This window comes from Pleurodeles waltl, chromosome 11 (assembly GCF_031143425.1).
Source record: "Pleurodeles waltl isolate 20211129_DDA chromosome 11, aPleWal1.hap1.20221129, whole genome shotgun sequence".
NCBI lineage: Eukaryota > Metazoa > Chordata > Amphibia > Caudata > Salamandridae > Pleurodeles > Pleurodeles waltl.
Genome location: NC_090450.1, coordinates 175,638,702 through 175,658,490, shown reverse-complemented (window position 1 = coordinate 175,658,490; position 19,789 = coordinate 175,638,702). Strand labels below are relative to the sequence as shown.

Sequence of the window (19,789 nt, the reverse complement as noted above, 5' to 3'; positions counted from 1 at the left end):
TATCAAGGGCCATCTATTCGATTGCCATATACCTCTAGGCAATATTTATGCCCCAAATGCCGATCAAGCAACATCCCTGTGCACGTTATCGGGGTCTTGTCCCACTGGAAAGGCCTCCCATGGTTACTAGGAGGGGATTTTAATAGCATACTAGATACTGACCTGGACCACTCATCCCCCTCTGCCTCACACAGCTGTGACCTCTAACGCTCAGACACTCAGTGACTGGCTGCAGAACTGGCACCTCACTGATGTATGGCATCTTCGCAATGCCTCCACCAAGGTGTACTCTTTTTACCCAGCACCGTGACTCCTACAAATTAGGAAAGACAGGTTGTTCAGTACACTCGATCTCACCTCATCTGTCAGGCACTTTGACTACCTAGTGCGCACCCACTCAGATAATAATCCCGAATACCTTTGTCATACATGGTACAAGGTGCCCCCCCCCGCCGCCATTCCTAACTGGCGCTTACAACCTGCAGCGTTGGAAGATGTTCCGATCTTCTGTTGGTTCAGCCATTGATGATTATTTTGATCTCAATGGCAGCACTGTAGATGCAAGATTGACGGAATGGGACATATTCAAATTGACATTGTGAGGTCATTGTTTAAGACTCAATTGGACATGCATTGACACCTAGATAAAGACATATCACGCTCTGAGTGTAGGCTTTTACACCTCAAAACCAAGGCGACGCAACCCGCATAGCAGAGGCACAGCGCAAACACGTGACAGTCCTAGAAAGGCTGCATCACCTTAATTATGCTGCCCACTCTGCTAAGACCTACGCCACGGCTGATAAAGCTGGCTCTCTCCTTGCCTGGTAAATAAGGCAAGACCAGCCCAGTTGTCCCATTATGGTGCTGCGATCTGCTGCTGGCGCCCAGCTCTACACACAGCGCTAGATTCCTGGTGAATTGGTACGCCACTACACTTCATTATATCAGTCAGTATCTAACGCCACCCCAGGGGCTGTTGCCTCGTTTCTGGCCAATGTGACTCTTCCTTTTTTTAACACCAATTATAAAATCCATGGCAACAATACTAGCAGATCGAAAGACGCCCCTAGTCCCACCCTTAGTACATCTGGAAAAATGAGTCTGTTCCGGTTTGCACCACCTCACTTAACTTAAGGCAGATCTTCTGCATCCTTAAATATGCCCCGACTCCATGGCCCAGTGTGGGCTGCTTGGTTTTCGACCTGCAGAAAGCTTTTGATTCTCTGTAGTGGCCCTTTTTATTTCTTCTGCTACCACAATATGGTCTTGGCAACTGCTTCCTCACACTGATGCGTCTGCTGTACACCTTAACATTAGCCAGGGTTAAGACGGGCTCCCTCATATCTAACCTGAATAACAAATGTAGGGGCACTTGCCAGGGCTGCCCCCTTGCCCCATTGCTTTTCTCCTTAGCTATAGGGCCCCTGGAAGCTGCCCTGCATGCACAGAGGTACGAATGGAGTATACCACTGGGAGGTGGAATCCATTCTGTTTCCCTTTAAGCAAAGGACCTGCTCATTTTTCTTAGAAATATCTCTCCAATCCCTGCCACGATTACCCACACCCTCAACTGATACCCTACCCTCTCTGGCTTGAGGGTCAATTGAACTAAGATTTGCCTCTTTCAGCTGAATCCTAAAACACCTAACCCTGACCTCTTCCTTGCTGGTACCCCTCTCATTTGACAGCCCACCATGTTTAAATATTTGGGCAACTGAATATTCCATTTACCCACAGATCTGTTCGACATCAATCTGACACATGCTGTCACCTCCTTGCGGACACAAGTGGCCTTTTGGAAGACGCTACCCCTGTCAATGGCAGGATGTGTAGCCCTACTCAAAATGGTCACACTCTGCCATCTTCTGTATTATTTTGCTAACCTTCCATAATATATTCCCAACCCTTTTCTTGCGATCCTTTGAGCGAGTCATGAGAGGCTTTATCTGGAATGCTCCCTGTTGCCGCGTGGTGCTCTCTAAGCTTTACCAACTAACAGACCAAGGCGGACTCGCAGTGCCCAACTTCGAGCACTATTACCTGGCGTCCCAATTGCAATAGGTGTCACGATGGCTAGTCGCCCGCCGGTTGCCTGAAAATGCCATGACGCTGCCTGACTGGAATATCTCTAATATTCTAAAATTGTTTCAACCTTGCGCTAGAGCACCACCACCCAAACCCATACATTTACAGATACCATACCATAGCTTTTGTCAATGCCTCTATATCACGAGAGCAACAATCTCTTATGCCCCTGCACTGGCACTGTTGGGTACACCAAAGGGGCAACACACTACTTCAATGGCCGAGTTATCTGCCTGGCATGAAGCGGGGCTCCACACTGTGGGAGATCTCTACAGGGATGGGATGCTTCTCCCACATGATGCCTTGATGGAGGAAGAAGGCCTGCCCCCCAGACACTTTCTCCCTCATCGGAGCACTAGGGCGGTTATGGGGTGATATGGCCCATGAACCCCCAACACAACCTACCCTATAGTATCTTCACATACTAGGCTAAAACAGGTACCTGGTGCACTAGCTGACTGATTCCTTGCACGCGCACACTGCACCATCACTTACATGTCTCCGCACTTGCTGGGAAGATGACCTAAATCGCCCCTGCAAAGATAGAGAGTGGTCAACCCTACTGGAATGTCCCGTTCACATTCCTTGTAATGCCCAGTTCCAATTAATCCAATTATACATCGTATACAGAGGCTACCTCACTCCTGGCAAAATAAAGCCATACTTTCACTGCAGGGATGCTGTTTGTCCCAAATGCATCTGGTAGATGCAGATCTCCTTCATATGCTCTGGTCTTGTCACCACTTGCATCACTATTTACAGGGAGTGAAACATTGTCTGTCTCACAGTACCTGTACAGACCTAATAATCACATGGGAGACATATCTCCTGGGTTTATACTGCAGGGACACGAAATTTAGGGGCATATTTAAGAGCTCTTAGCGCCACTTTTCGTGACGCCCTGATGGCACAATGTCTTGGGCCGTATTTACAAGGCGGGGTTAAGCCACATTTTGTGGCTTAACCCCATCTTGTAAATACGGCCCCTTCACATGCAGCACTTTGAGTGGAAGGGGCGTGCAATGGGTGTTGCTGTGGGTGTGCCTCAGCAACACCTATCGCATTTTTACGCTGCCCCAGATTTACGAGTTTTCGTAAACCTGAGGCAACGTCAAAATGTAACACCACCCCAGGAGTGGCATCAGCATGGTGAAACGAGTTGATATGCTTTCATTTATCCTCGTTTTTTGCTCTTTCTATGTGTGCTGCATTCTGCATTGGCAATTTAAGATTGGTTTGGTGCAGGAAGGTGTCCGTACCTGCACAAAAACGATCTCCCCTCAATGCAGCCATCCTTGCACTATGGTGGAAGGGTTGCTGCGTTGGTGCACGGCAGCAAATTTAGCACCGGCGCAGGGGGAAACACAGGGGTGCGCCATATTCTTGTAAATACAGCACATACCTGCGTTTTGAAAATGACGGTGTGAGACACTGCCAAATTTGGCGCAGTGACGCGTATCGTAATTTTCTGTTAAATATGGCCCTTAGTCCTGGTTTACTGACCTTGGCCTTTTGTTGGCCAAGAGACTCATTACTCGCAAGTGGAAATCGCCTCACCCTTCCCCCCTCATAGCCTGGATACAGTCACTAACAGCCTGGGCACAGGCAGAGAGTATTGCTCTACACGGGGAAGACAAACCTAGGGCTTCGCAAATATCCCATAGCGGCTGGCTGTGATGCTATCATGGCTGACTTGCACACTGTCAAACATAGTACCCCTGTGTCACTGAATGCACCACTGTCTTTCAAAGCCACAGTGGGCGAGCAACTCACACCCTTCCTTGCGAAGGGGACCTACATCACAACATGCTCCAAGGACACGCACTCAACTCCAGAATCAACTTAAGCAATAGAAACTACTACAATATCTATATGTGGTTGCCGTTACGATTGCTTGCACTGTAACTGATCACATGGGGGAGGGATATGATTTAGTGGCCCAAATGTTTCTTATTTTTGTTTTTATTATTGTTACTATTACTGTTACTTACATAAATATACTGTTTATTTCTGTCATTGTTAGCTGTCACTCTTGTGGCTTGCGTGCGCCTGCAAATGAACTGTGTTCCCTAAGTACAACCTTATAATTTTGCTGAAGACTGGATATGCACATCTAAACTCCTGATTTCTTAGTAGCCCATTGTGACATGTGCCTTATCTCTACTGCTAATGCATTGTATCCTCATTGGCAAAACTAAGATGGAGTTACTGTCACAGAAGTGTTGGAACTCATTGTTGCTTGTGCCAATAGTATGTAAAATGAAAAAGCAATAAACAGATTTAAACAGGAAATGGATTTGAGGCATGATTTAGAGTTTGACGAACCAGTCACTCCATCACAAATGTGATGGATATCCTGTCTGCCTTATTAAAAAGGTATCCTAAAATACTTGTAATAAGGTGAATCGGATATCCATCACATTTGTAATGCAGTACCCTGTCCGTCAAACTCTAATCAGGCCTGTGATTTCTGTACTGCTGTTTTCACTATCAATGTTCAGCTTTTTCATCGAATCCCATTCATTTGGACATTGTTCTGCTAGCCCTAGCTTCTCAAAACTTTGCCTGGTGAGTTTGGCCATCACAAGAGAGATGGGGGGTTCTCCACTGCATGCAGAAGTGGAAACTACAAAAGCCTGCGCCAACAATTTCGCAAGGATCAAACCAAAAGAAAACAAGAGGTTCCTTGACCTCTAGAGTGAGAGAAAGTCTAGAATTTAGGCCCGTTTGGCCCTATTTGTAGGACCGTGACATGGAAGGTGACTATCCCTGTGGGATGCATAAAGTCAGGAAGTTGTGATACAGAGGCCCTCAATATGATTTATCTAAAAAAACTGAATCGGCACAAATAGGAGTTTCCATCAAATTTGATATTATAAATTTAGAGAAGCTACACACCTCTGATATTTCATCAGGACACTGTCACCAGTGAATATCTGATTCATTTTTACTACGGAAAAGTGTTCAGAATAAGGGGAAAAAGTAGAAACTGCTGCTCAATACACAAATTTGCATGATTATCCCTCATTTCAAGCTGCGTCAAATAGGAATCTAATCCAGCTTCTAGTAATTACTGCACCCTGCTGATGGTTTCCTTATGACTGCCATGATTTGCAGAAACTTGGCTTCCATGGTTACTGTTTCCAGGGGTAGTGGTAACTCTGGTGGGGTGTGGTAAAATTCCTGAAGGTTACAAATAGGACCCACATCAGAAACTAGAAATTACAGGGGGAACCATGACTAACACCACACTTTGGGGGTCATTAGGAACACGGCGGGAAACCCTGCTGTGTTCATGCTCGCGGTCTTTTCACAGATCGCCAGCCCCCTTGAGACCCTGCCGGCCGTACAATAGACATTCTGCTGGGCCGGGACATTGCCGGCAGCTCCACATGGAGCCGTCGTCAATGCTGCTGTGCGGCGTGTGCAGCAGCACGGGTCGCACAGATCACTGCCCGTAAATTGGGCAGTGACCTGCGGGATGGGGCACTTCCCCGGAGCACCCCTTCTGCCAGCCTTTTTTCTGGTGGGGGAACCTCCCAGGGAAAGGCGGGAGTAACAAGTGTTCTGTATCCACAGGGCAGTGCTGCTTACAGCGCTGCCCTGTCGGATAAAGTATTCCGCCATCGTCAGGCTGCCTGTCGGCGGTGGCGGAGGGCCTCATTGTTCAGAATATGGCGGTTCAGACCGCCATGCCGGTGGCGGTATTTTCCGCCAGCATGGCAGTCTGAACCGCCATGTTCATAATGAGGGCCTTTGTCTCTTTTTTACGCTGGAGTGTGAATACCTAGTGACAACTGAAAGTGAAAGTTATCTGGGAGAAAGTTCTAGATTGACAGGAAATTGCCCCCTCTTATAAACAATTAACAACATTTTATTTTACGCTAATGTGGCCCAACGAGGCCAAAATCGCCACACTGCATATAAAAAGTGGCGCCATGCATGCATTGTGCCTCTTTGTAACCCCTTGTGCCACATTATGCCTGTTGCAAGGGCGGTGCACAAATGGCACAGTAGAATCTAAGAGATTCCACTGCCTCATTTTTTGCGGTTACTTTTAACGCCTGCACAGAGCAGGCGTTAAAAGGGGGCACACCATTGCTTTCAATGGGCCCCAATGTACTGTGCAGGATTAGAGCCAAAATTTTGGCACTCATCCTACACAGTGTATGAGTAGCGTAAAAAGTGTTGACGCTATTGCCCCTACCTTGCACCATGATGCGCCGTATATTAAATACGGTGCGCACATGGTGGTCCTAAGGGGGCGCTAAGGTGCGCAAGAAAAGTGGCACCTTATTGGATGCAGCGCCACTTTTCTTAAATCAGGCTCAAAGTGCTTTGATTTTCACCCTTGCATGTCCACTGGTAATTCCTCATTCTTGCCCACGGTTTTACCCGGCAAATCAAGCTACTCTCATCAGCCAGAGTCCCCAGGTAAAACTTGTAAACCGTAATTTCGCTGAGGCCAGTCTCATCAGAAACTTGTAAAAAATCGGTAATTACCTTATGTGGTATTTCTAAAAACTGCCAACTCACAATAAGGGCCAGCGTGTTGATGTGGGTTCATCTTATTAACCAAAGACTGAGGCGACTCAGAGGGTAAAATTATTCTTACTCTTGAACATTTCACTAAATCCAGTTGCTGTAACATATATTGTGCCCTGTTTGTAGTTAGACCATTTTTGTCTTTTACTTATTTAAAGCCCAACCACTGCTACAATAAGATGCCTGCATCACTGTGGCACGTACTAACATGGTTAATGGTGTTCTGAAAATAAGAAACTATTTAATCAAATAAGTCTGAGACATATGCATCTTTCACAAATAAAAGTAGTCAAGATAGGATCTGCATGCTGTGAAATTTTAAAAGGTAAACAAGAATATCTGTAAACATTCTGACTATATCATGAACCTCACATAAACAGATAAGATGATAGATTACCGAACATCTTGGATTGCAGCCTTTGTTAGGGTAGCAGCAGCAAGTGAAGCATGTGTACTGTTCCACAGTTAGAAGAAGTGCTGCTATTATGAGCATCTGGAAAGAAAATAGGCACATTGTAAGTCTGATTGGAATCATGTATTTCGGTTTCTTTTAAATACGTTACCACGTGCACCTATCAGATGTTATAGTAAAGAGAGCCATGGCTATTAATGCAGCCAGAAACAGCAAGGAACTCTAAACGATTGTCCTACAGACTTTCAGGGTCTCATTATGAGTTCCCTGAATGTATGTGAGGGATACTGGAGAGCTGGAATCTGTAATTCTGGCCTGTATCCCCACACCCACATCCACGCATTACGACTTATTTGAATGGAAAAGGGAACACTCTAACCTGGAATTTCCGGGTCCAGACCGGTGCACGTACCCCCTTCTGGTTAAAATAATGCATCCAAATCTACCCATATTTCCGATACCGTTAGAGCAGGTGGTAAATATGTGGGCGGGATGGTGTGGGGGATCAGGAGGTGGGTAGGCGGGAGGACAGAGTGGCTTTAGTTTTAGGGGGTGCGGGGTATTTTCTGCACCCACATCAGTGCCGTAACGAAACTTCGGGGGTGTAGGGGAGGGGCAGCAAAGTGCATCCAGAGAACCCTCTTCTCGACTCCCTCACCCAGTCAGGACCTCTTAGGCTAGGGGGCGCTGTCCCTGCACATGGCCGGCCATTGTGCGCTGCTGATTGCGTGCTGCTGAGGGCCCCCCGGGGCTAGCCAACCCCCTCCACGCTGGGGCTGCGGGGATATTACGCCACTGACCCACGTGCTGCTTACACAGGCAGCAGGAGGCCATGTGCAGCAGCTACCGCAGTCCCTGCAACTCTACGGCTCTGGGTATGGTGTTTTGAGGCCTGTTTTGTGTCGCGGGAGGAAAAAGGGAACTGCATATTAGACAGAGGGAGCCAAATAAAAGCTGCATTTCCACTAAAACACCATTAGAAAGTTCACTCACAATTACAGCAAAAACCGAGCAACATACTTGCATAAAACTTTGCAAGAAACCAGAACTTGACTCAGAATAATGTTTTATAGTATTTTTGTGTAAATCCATGCGGCAGTAATTGAGATCCATGGGTTATACAAAGGAGTCAGGCTAGCTAACTATAATAAGCAATTTAAGTTGTATAAGGGGATTATATGAGTTTAAGCACACAAAAGCTGATGGGGAAATGTTTAAAACAAGTCTAACAACTATCAATCACTAGGGGTACAATTTCTAGCCTATAGTTTTTTCACCTGCTGGACCACTTGAGAGAGGCCCACATATGCAGATCAGTGCTGACTTTGCTCCTCATGGAAACAGTAAATCTTGAACTGCCAGATGAGGCTCTCTCCAGAAGGACCCACAAGCAACCCCAGAGTGGTTTTGACTTTATTAGGTCTCCTCAGGAAGGTACAGTTTTGAGCCGATGCACAGTGAGCAAGGGATCCAGGTCTGGGCATAACCGTTGCCACTTGGGGGCATATTTATCAATGTTTTGCATAGTCCTTGTGCCACGCAAGGGAACACAAGGGTGACTCAAAACTGAAGTAAGATGTATCAAGCCACGCAAGCCCACCTTGCATGGCCCTGGGTGGATCGGTAAATATAGAGCATTGAAAGGCAGCACAAACTACTGGTTTTCATTACTCTGTAGCAGGTAGGTGTGCCATGGGTGGAGCGTGGGTGTTCCCACGCATCCGCCCATGAATTGCGACACATTCTCAGATTTACCAACATTGATAGACCTGGGAATGCTTCAGAATTGTACGCCTCCCCACCAGAAGTGCAACAAGGAGTAATATCTTTATTTCTCCTCATTGTTTCCTGCATTCTGTAGCACACTTAGAAAGAAAAAATGCCTCTAATGAATATTTTTGTGCAGGAAGGCACCCCTTCCTTACCAAAAACAATCCTGTCTGCAATGCAAGCATTCCTGCAACATGATGCAAGGCAGCCAAAAGTGCTCCAGGGTTAGGAAAGGACAGGAATGCACCTTATAGTGGCAAATATGACACATTCCTGCCCTTTCACGCTGTGCAGCGCAGCAAGGAGGCTTGAGTTGCGTGATTTTTTTTGTAAATATGGTCCTTAGAAAGTAATATTAAATACCCAAAAGATGCTTGAAAATAATCTAAGCACTGGCTATTCCTCAGGGTAGCATTCCACCCGAATTCTTTTCTCCCGCTATGATTCTCTAGTGCCCACCCATTAATCATTATAGTTTATTCATCAGGTCAGCTAATATAGTTACTTATCTTAGTTACACCGATACTTTTCCCCAACACAAATGTGTCAGTTAATTGTTTTGGGTTTTATAATTATATACGTTGGGTTTTAATGACATATATTAATAAATGCTCAGAATTTGGCTGTGACCCTGCCACTAGTACATGCTGGACTCCTCAGCTTTTGGATTTGTACCTGGCCTTTATTCACTCCCTGTCTCCAGTGGTCATTCATAGCTAGTGGTATGTGTGTAGCTTCTAGCCACACCATAGAACCTAGCCCCACTCCCAGTACCTGCTGGGCACTGCTGCGGTGCCTGGCAAGCAGTCACTGGGTCTAAGATGTGGTTTGTTCAGCTTTTATTTTTGGTTTGCAATTTGTTAATACCTAAGCTGTTGTTGTGTGGTTATTCCAGACAAAAAGCACATTTTAATTGCTAATTACTTTGATGCTGTTTGACTTATTTTCATAACATTTTCAAGTGTAATATAAAGTCAGTTAAGTGAGTTCCTGGCCTTATTGGTGCTATTCAGGTGAGAGGGAAAATTATAGGAAGGCCCCAGACATTGCATTTCTCATTCAAAATTGCACAGAAATGTTTGCTCTCTACTACCTGAAAAACTGCTAGATAGAAATACTGTAACTCTTCCAGAGAAGTGGGAATTGCATTTTGACTCAGAAAAAAGTATTTAGATGTAGCCATAAGGTCAGTCGCATAGCAAGGTTGCCCTGAAGACATAAAGAAACAAGCATTTGCAATGCAACGGGTCTCGCGTTTGCTCGCGTTAGAGCTATTAGCGTTGTAAACTCCTAACCAGACTTTTCTTACCACGTTAACTAATAATGAAAAGTAAAACAGTTTCACATATGCAAGCCGATGGTCACCATGAGCGTGAAGGAGACACAGAAAAGGAAACAGAAGTTCGCTCGCAGTGAAACCTATCGACAAAAGTGCAATTATACATGTTATCGGCAAAAGTGCAATCATCCATGTAAACAGCAAAAGTGCAATTATCCCTGTAACAGAGTCGATGTCATTTTAGGTGCTCGACTTCTGCCCAGCAAGATCGCACTGTGCAGGAAATGAAAAGATAAAGGAGTCCAGAAACCAGCTGAAAACACGGAGATTTGTATGTTTTCAGTAGTTCACTGGTGCGCTCAAGGAGGGCTAAACACCGGAATCAATACATTTTTAAAAGGCAAGCCCACTAACCAATTAAACTGATGGGCGTGACATGGGCGGGGTTAGAAGCCCACTGAGAGATTACAACATGGTCCAGAGCGCTTGCGCACAAGTCTCTAAAAAGGGCTCGTCATCCCCTTTTTTACCACAAAAAACAGCTCTAATTTGAGTGCAGTTGACGCCTGAGACACATAAGCATGCATGCCACTGCACCTGCTGCACTATTGATAGCTACACCCTATGCACAAGGTCTTTAAACAACAGTCACCTTGCAGCGCTGATCTGCATGAAGGGTAGAGGGCAAGAATGTGCCTTATTTGACAAGATATGGCATATTCCTGCTCTCAGCTTGCACTGGTGTACAACGTGCTGCCTAGCATCAATGCAGGCACCCTCCCTCGGTCCATGATGCAAGGGTGCCTGCCTTGTAGGCTGATTGTTTTTGTGCAGAGAGGGACACCTTCCTGCACAAAAACAATCAGAGACACATTTCCCTATTTCTATGTGTGCTGTACAATGCAGCACACTTAGAGAAAGGAAAAAACTAGGAGAAATAAACATATTTCTTCTCATTATGCCTCCGCTGGGGAGGCATAGCATTTTGACACATTCCCAGGTCTACCACTAATGGTAAATATGGGAATGTGCCAAAATGCATGGGTGGATGCATGCTCCTCCCATGCTCCACCCATGTAAAGCCTCCCTGGGGCAGAATAATGCAAGGCAGCAACTTGCGCTGCCTTGTGTTGCTCCACATTTACCAAGTCAGACCATGCAAGGTGGCCTCGCATGGCTTGGTAAAAGTAATTTCAGGTTTTGCATCGTCTTTTGTGCCTCAAGGCAAACTTAAACCCATGATAAATATTCGCTGTAATTCATAAGTTCCCGACCATCTAATGTAGCACAGTAAGCTATGAACTGGCATCAAAATGCTGTGCATAAACTGGCAGGCACAGATTTTGAACCTTGTTTTTGCTCACTTTTTCATTGTTCTAAGGTTACTAAAAAGAGATTCCTTGGAGTAGTAATCAATTTTTATTACTATACACAACCACAATTGTTGTGCTACATTTTAATTCCTGAGTTTCTGGGGTAGACTTACTGACACTTTTGTGACGCCAACCTGACGCTGAGTTGTTTTGGGATTTATTTCTACTGCAAATCATGAATTGTGTTGGGAATTAGCCAGAAGGTAACACAAAGTAGCACTATCAGTACTTTGTGTCAAACAGACATTTCATGGGGGGGACATGGTTGCTCATATACAACTATTCAAGGATTTTGACAATAATCCTTAACTACTAACATTGGTAGAAAGTGATTTGCATAAACAAAACTACATCTCTTCAAGGATAACTGTACAGCACAAATACAAAATGCTTAAGTGTTATACTTTGTCAGAGCATAGAATTCTGCACCTGGAAGTGTACCCATGAGGTGAAAAAATGTAGAGTACAGTTAGAGTACAAAACCTATGGTTGAAATCACTTACACACCCTGTACTATAGGGTAAGGTTGTGTGCTTTGTCATGGAAGCCTAGGGTACACCAGAGCTATGGTAAAGAGCAACAACACCATATATAGGTTGATATGGCACTGTGCTGCTCTCCCCGTCTCATGCAACACAGTGCAGCAACTTTGGTTAGTGTGGGAAAGTTTAGTAAATCTGCACCTCCCTTTGTCCAAGCCAAACACTCTTAACATAAGATGCCTACCTGTGTTGATGACATGTGACTCATATACCTTGTAACCCTCATTGTTGTAAGTAATATTTCCAATACTTTGATTGACATTATTGTATGACTAATTGTCTCTGTATACTATGCTTGTGGTGTATAGTGCTCTGACACCATACACTGTAGTGTGTAGCTCTATAAAATAAATAAGTGTGAGAGAGGGGCTAAAGAGAGATAAGGGGCTACATTGTAGAGTGATAGTTTGGAAATCTGTGCAGAAGGAGGTCATTGGGGGGCACCAACCAACTTTGTCCCCCTTGTGCCACCAATGCTAAAGATAACCCTGGGTTGCAGGGTCGAGGCTGGGCTGTGGTTGATAGGATGGGTCAATAGGTGACAATAGCGAAGTTGAGAACCCCCACCACTTTTTGCAAGGGCCCCTCAGAACATAAGCTGACCCTGATTTATTGGCCTTCCATTTTGGTAATTTTCAGCATGCCAAGTGCCAAGATAAGTCTGGTGATTAACATACCTGCTTGAGAGGAGTATTGTTTGGTGGCAGCTTTGACTTATTCAGAGTAGCACAGATGGTTAATTTTGATTCTAAGACCTACACACATCATTATTTACAATGGCGACAGTCCTTTCTAAATGCAGGTGCCATAATGTGTTTTTCACTGGTTGATTCAAAGTGCTTTGTAACAAATATTAAAATCTGGATATAACGATATTAGCCAGGATGCGATTGGCCCTCGGTGCAAGCAAGAAAAATTGCCCGTTTGAATGCTGCTGAAGTACACAAATACAGCAATCATCAGGTTTCAATTATCTCCTAAGTGTCTGGGCCCCGGTGCCACTGCACCTGCTGTACAATTGTGGCTACGTTCCTGTTCTCTCCAGGATGACAAAGTCGACCACAAATAGCACTCACCATGACTCCGCTGAAACAGATCCCTTCGAAAAACCACACATATTCGGTGAGGCTGTTGGCAGACGCATAAGTCGAGTCTCCGTTCGGAAAGTAGAGCAGAATGTTGGCAGCCATGCAGCAAACTGCAGGTGGGATCAGCGAGAAGCTGAGCCAGTCCCCACATCTCTGCTGCGAGCACATGTCAGCCAAAGTGGCACCAGAAATAAAAGTAGATTCCAAACGGAGACAGGTTCTAAAAAAACTAATATTTAATGCAGGAAGTCTCCGGCAGGGTTAAGAGTTGCGCTGCACCTGTCCGCCTGTTTGAGTCAGAGACACGCACAGCGCGCTTTGTTGCTGGGATATGGAGCTAAACAAACATTGTCCGTCTTCGACTGCGACCTGTGGTCTACCACCTGGAAAGGAAAGCACAAAAACTGCAGTACAGATAGGGGAGTCACCATTTAACAGGGAAAGCCGAGCCCCCTCCTGGCTGGGATCTAAGAGCCTGTGTATGAGCCGAGCCACGAAAATATTTTTTGCTATGTAAATCCTGCAACAAACATCATGTCAAATATTATAAATTCTCTTAAAAATGTTAAAAAATGTATTTCTCTAACATGGCAGGCACTTCACCTTAACATGTCAGCTTATATCAATACTTTGAGATGCATTTATTAAAAGGGCTAATTTTGAAACATTAATTTAGAAACATTCCTTCCACACCCTGATGACAATGTCATTAGTGACCTAAAAATGGTAGTCGCTTGTAATGTGGGCCCTATATGTGGCCTAAATTCTTAATATAGAAGGAACCACATCATTGTCTAGTAAATTAAATGCAAGTACAATTTGTACAGCAGACATCCAGGTGTCCTAGATTTGAGGGTGCTCTCATGTGTGACAATGAAAAAAAACGAAGGTGGGTAAAATAAAGTATATTCCTCGAATCACAGGACATGTGGGGAGGCTGGAATGAATCACATTTTTTTTTTAATTTCACATTGTACAATTAGATGGGTATCAGAGGTGGGCCCGATTGTACCAGGTATTGGCCGTTTCCGGGAAGCTCGAAAGGTCCCTTTTTGCTACTGGAGGCCGGTTTTGTAGCAGCGCAGCTGTTTTAAAAGCATTGCAGTTTCTTGTACAGTCCACAGTTTTCAGGCAACAATAAAGTGTCAGGACAACTCTGGTGATTAATATTTATCTGCTGGAGACCCGTTTTGCCTAGTGGCATTTTTCACTCATCTAATGTAGCGCAGAGGGTTGATATGCTTGCTGAAAATAACGTGTACTATGCAGATCACAGAACAGTATTTTCTGTGCAGTGTTCAGTGGGATACTGCTTTTGTCACAGAGAAAGTTATGTTTTTCCCAATTTTTAATTAATCCAATTTAGCTAAAAAAAAATGGTTTGTTTGGGTAGAAATAATTTATTAGTGAAGTCAACCCTAACCACATGTTAAGTTCTGAATCCTGAGTTTTTGCTTCCCCAGACCACGCACTTTTAAAAAACGCCTACCAGTATGGATGACTTGCATCCTACACCCTGTAGCCCCCTTTGTCTTATGTAACATTTTCTATATGCTTATTTATACAGGTATGACTAATTGTCTCTGTATTGGTGTGTGATGGAAAGCGCTTTAATACCCTATGCTAAGAGAGGTGCTAAAAAACAAATGAAATGCATGTGAGAGAGGGGCTATGGAGAGATGAGAGGCACAGTTAGAGGGTGATGGTGAATTAATTGTAGAAGAGCCCCAATAAAGATTGTTGTATTCTGGTGCAATGTAAGATCATCATTTATTATGCGTTAAAAACTAATACAATTGAATATATAATGAAAAATGTGTTGTGGAATGCATGGAAAATCTTTTTGCCATTTTTTCTCAAATTTTCTTGGGGATTAGAACCCCCCAAACAGCACAGCAGTAGGAAGGCTCACTAGCTATGCACCCAATGGGGGCTGGTCTGACAACATTTGCCAGGGCTGCTTTGGATTCCTTGTCTAGCCCTGAGTTTCTCCTTGTTTTTTTACACCAAGGGTGCATCTTTTTCGTATTAGATTACAGAGAGGTTGACAGAATACACATGAAAGATCAGCTAATTTTGGACTCAAAGGTAGTGCTTGACTTGCAAATTATTAAGTGCTGATGCACAAAGGTCTGCCTTGAATCCCAATGGCGGTACTATTGCATGTCAGCACATCGAACACCAAAGCTGCATAGACTTGACTCCACCTCATTCCTTTTTAATCACTAACAGACATTCTCCACCCCTGTAGCCACTCCCAGACGTGCGAGTGACCGTCATCCCCTCCTGGCCATCTGTTACGTTTCCCCTCTCCCATAAATTAGAAGGATGGAGACATTTGTGTAAGTTTAAATGACCGTAGTTTATTACACCTTCACATTATATTGCTAAAAAACATAGCAACATGTGGTCAAACATATGCACCATGTTATCATATTCACCTATCTGTCCTGAAGTCCGTGGATTCCTTCTATTGTTACGCTTGTCGTCAGCCTTTTTCCACAGCCTCTTGTGTATGGACCTCTGGGCTTTCAGCATATTCCGGTGGCTAGGCTTCACTTGCTACCAAGTCTCTGTGGGCACCGCTTGACCTTACCTGGGCTACAAGAGCTGTGTCCACCCGCTGCTGCCCCCTTTCTCTAGTCATTGCCTATACCTCTAGGCCCCTGCCGTTAGGCATCCTAAGTCAGGATGCAAAGGGGGCTCCCTGCCCTCCATTTGAACCTGGAGATGGCCCTATAATCTCTCCTGGTTTGTGGCTTTCAACCACACCAACCAATCACCGGTGATCCTTTTTCTGGACTTCCCGCTACAGCAGTCCTGCCCTCAGGAGGCTTTGCTGCGGGCACCCATCTGGTCCGGCGTTGCCTTCCCGGTACGGGAATTCCTACAGGTGCATGCTGTCTGCCTTTATGTCGGTTTTTCATCTTTCTCTCCCTCCTGCTTTCCCATTTCTTTGTTTTTCATTTCTTGAAATCGGAAATGCCAGAGTTGTCAAAATAAGTGCCGGTCCCCAAAAATTAGTGACGGTGGGCCCCACCGAAAGGCACCCGCTCAAATTCAGCACTGTTTGAGGGTCCAAGAAGACCTGTGCCACAGCAGGCTCGAGCATTCAGTGACTCACTCACCTTTAAAATGTAGGCCACCTTTGAATGTTTATTACTGGGTTAGAAAGCTGCATGTAGTGCACATGCTAATGACCATATCTGTCGCAAAATAGTTCTTTCTGATTTAAAATCGTAGCAATTTTGGGATAAAATAACTGCATTTAGACCAGTCATGTACGCTTAAAGGACAGCTAGGAAGCATACATGGATTACATATTTAGAATTGTATGCATCAACTGTGTACAATACCACAGTAATAAACTCCATGGAAATGATGAGGAGAAGGCTGATGAGGGCATGATTTGCCATGAGAGTTTGGGAAGACCAACATATTTGACAATTTGTGGACATTCACAAACTCTTCTCTGAACCTTTCATGCTGTGGAAATAGTCAGTGTTTTGGACTGCGAAGGATTTGAGGTAACCCCCCCCCCCCTTCCAGGATAGGATAGGAACACATCCACTCTTGGTTGGAGTGTAGGGGGAAGGAGATTTTCCACAGGGAAGAAATGTTTTCCTGGTGGAGGGAAAAAAAGAAAACAGCGGTGCTGCTGTTTCCTAATGTGGAACTGTATGATGCATGCCATCCCTAACTGAGGAAATAGCACAACTTAAATACAGCAGCCACCACCAAACAAAAGTAGAAACCAAACAACAATGTTCACTGACACTACCTGGTGGGAATAACATGCAAGGACAGTGGTATTAGGGTGGCTGGAGGAATGTGGAGGAGAGTAACAAGCGAGATGTGTATTTTTGGTAGAGGAAGTGTTTGGTAATATTTTGTCGACTGTGTGTGTGTTGCCTTCAGCTACTTTTGAAAGATGATTAAGTAATGACTACAACAATATGAACACTTTGTTTAGGGCTTGTTAGACCTGGCATTCTTGCTGTGGTTTCCCCCCTTACTTATTGCCTTCAGACCTCCTGTTTTTGATGCCTTTGTTTTTACTGGCCTTAGGACTCAGTCAACGTAACCACTGCTAACCAGAGCTAACGTGTACTCTCTTCTTAAAACATTTTACATTGGCTTGTACCCAACACACATAGTTAATTTACTTTTAGCTCCCTAGTAAGCTGCCACTGCATGTGTCCAGGTGCTGTAAATAAAATGCTACCAGTGGCCCTGCATCACTGATTGTGACACCCATTTAAGTAGAACTTTAAACATGCCCCAGGCCTGCCATAGCAGCCTGTGTGTGTACAGTTTTAGACTACCGTTTCAACCTGTCAAAGTAAACCTGTTGTCAGGGCCAAACATTCCTTTTAACGTATATGTCAGGCCTAGGGTAGGCCTTGGACAGCCCAGAGGTCAGGGTACAATGTATTTAAAAAGTACTGTATGTACTTTTTAGTTTTACATGTCCTGGTCGTGGAAAACCCTTAAATTATTTTTCACTATTGCAAGACCCTACCTCTCCCTTAGGATAACATTGAAGTTACCTTATTACATTTAATAAGTGTAATTTTCAAAATGGGAACAGGTGAGCAGCTCATGTTTGGTGTCTTTGAAATTGTAATGAAAAAATCCTAACTTATGTTGAAAATTCCAGTTTTAGAACGTTGGCATTTTCCTGCCTTAGCCATTTGGTTCCAGCAGCCTGTCTCTGAGTCACTTGACTGAGTGTGGTTGATAGGCTTTGCATATTCCCCCTAGACAGCCATGCACAGTGGGGAGCTTAGGTGTGACTGGATGGGCCATCGCTGGCAGGATGAGAGGGACGAGCTGGGCCCAGCCTCACTTACACCTGAATCACACACATGACTGCATACCCCCTGTAGTTAGTCTGGAGCCAGGGGGTCAGGGCACCTGGGCACTTCTAAGGCATGCCTCGAGAAGCTTCTCCTTACTTCAGAGGCACAACTGGATATAAATACTGGGCCTCGGACTCCAAATCTTCAGTACATTTCTGGACCTGTGGATACTCTGCCTGGAAGAAGGACTGAAAGGACTGCCACTCTGCTCAGCTGGACTGCTGCTCTGAAGGGCTGCTGCACTGTTGTGCTGACCTGCTGTGTGCTACCTCTTGCTTGGGTGAGAAGGGCTCGACCTGCGTCTCTTGAACTCAGAACCGACAGTGACTTCAAGCGCTGGTTGAATGACCTCCTGATCTGAAGCCTCAGGTATACAACAGTCTTCCAACAACCTTTCACCTGGATTCTGCCTTCTGTGAATCTATCCCGCCAGTGGTACCACCCCAGTCCTGGACCCTTGGAAGTGGGTTTAAGGTGGTTTGCTGGCTTCTGTGGATCGAGCAGAACCGATTCATCTTGTCTGCTGATTGGTGCAAACCCAAGCAGAACTGATGAATCTCTGTGTGAATTGGACTTGTTGTAAAGATCTGCATTGCATCGCAGCCCATTGGAGCCACTGCACAGTGCAGCCTCCCCTGCACAGGCCTTCACTTCCTTCATCAATGGTAGACTTGACGACGATGTGGGACTCAGAATCACAGCTCCTTGGAACTGACTCTTTGCCCCGACTGCGAGCTGAATCCCAACAACGGATTTGACATCGCAAGCCCTGTCGAAGGTATTGTTGACAACAACAAAAGCCCTTGAATCACAGCCTTGCTGCATCTCGGAACTGACGCATCACTTTGGTTGCACGATCCATCTTCGGCACAGATCCTTGCAATGCTCCACAAACCAGGATTTAAGGTACTTGGGTTCAGCTGGCCTACCTGGGTCCCTGTAGCCTCCATGGTCAGTTTGAACTAGTGGCTCTATCTCAGTCTGGCATGACCAGATCTCCACAGTTGGCACTTGGTGCTTTTTGGCACTATTTTCACTAAAATCTTTAAAATTGCATATATTTAGTTCTACTGTTTGGATGTTTGTCATTTTGGTCTTGTCTTATTTATTAAATAAAGCTCTGTTTTTCCAACTTAGTGCGGGACCCTTTTGTAGGGTTATTTACACTGTATTACCATTTGAAGTGTTGCACACATACACTGTCTCTAAGTTAAGCCTGACTGCTAAGTGCCAAGCAACCAGAGGGTTGAGCACAGGTTAATTTAGGGTTGGCTTATGCCTCACCTTGACAAGGACTGTGGTTGCTGCTTGTCCAGGGCTCAAACCCCAGTCAACCAACAACCGCATTTCTTACAGGGCTGCTTTGTTGAAAAAAACTGCAATAGAAGAGTTAAGCAGTCATCAGTGCATTTTTAGTCAAGCCTATTTCAACACGTGTTTAGGCATCCAAACAGCAAATTATTACTAAACGTAAAAAGCAGAATAAAATAAATACATAAAAATACCCGCTATACATCATGTCTCATCTGCAGTCTAACAAAAGGATTGCTTGATGTCCCATCCCCAAAACCTAAATGAAGCACAATTGGGCAAATTGGGCAGATGAAACCATTTAAGAAATACTGTAGCTTGGATGGATTGCTCACTCAAGCAATGTCAAACTATGAGATTTGGTTAATTCTCCAGCACAATGTTCTTTTTCCTTCCTTCCCATGTAAAGATATTTTTTCTTTTCTTTGTGATAACCATCCAGGGTCGGATTGGGGAGACGGGCAGTCGGGCATTGCCCAATGGTCGGTGCCTAAGAGTTACATGTGGGCCATTCTTTTT

General features: G+C 44.8%; 1 protein-coding gene across 1 annotated transcript in view; it reads right to left on the bottom strand.

Annotated features, from left to right (window-relative positions):
- The window catches only part of TM4SF18 (transmembrane 4 L six family member 18), an 82,024-nt gene extending 68,612 nt beyond the window's left edge, over positions 1–13,412 (bottom strand). The window contains exons 1-2 of the mRNA XM_069215430.1: positions 13,086–13,412; positions 7,031–7,126 (exon numbers count right to left, since the gene is read on the bottom strand). Of these exons, the coding sequence (XP_069071531.1) occupies positions 7,031–7,126; positions 13,086–13,265 (276 nt within the window). The 5' untranslated portion in view covers positions 13,266–13,412. The remainder of the gene's footprint in view (positions 1–7,030; positions 7,127–13,085) is intronic.
- Positions 13,413–19,789: the final 6,377 nt, after the last annotated feature.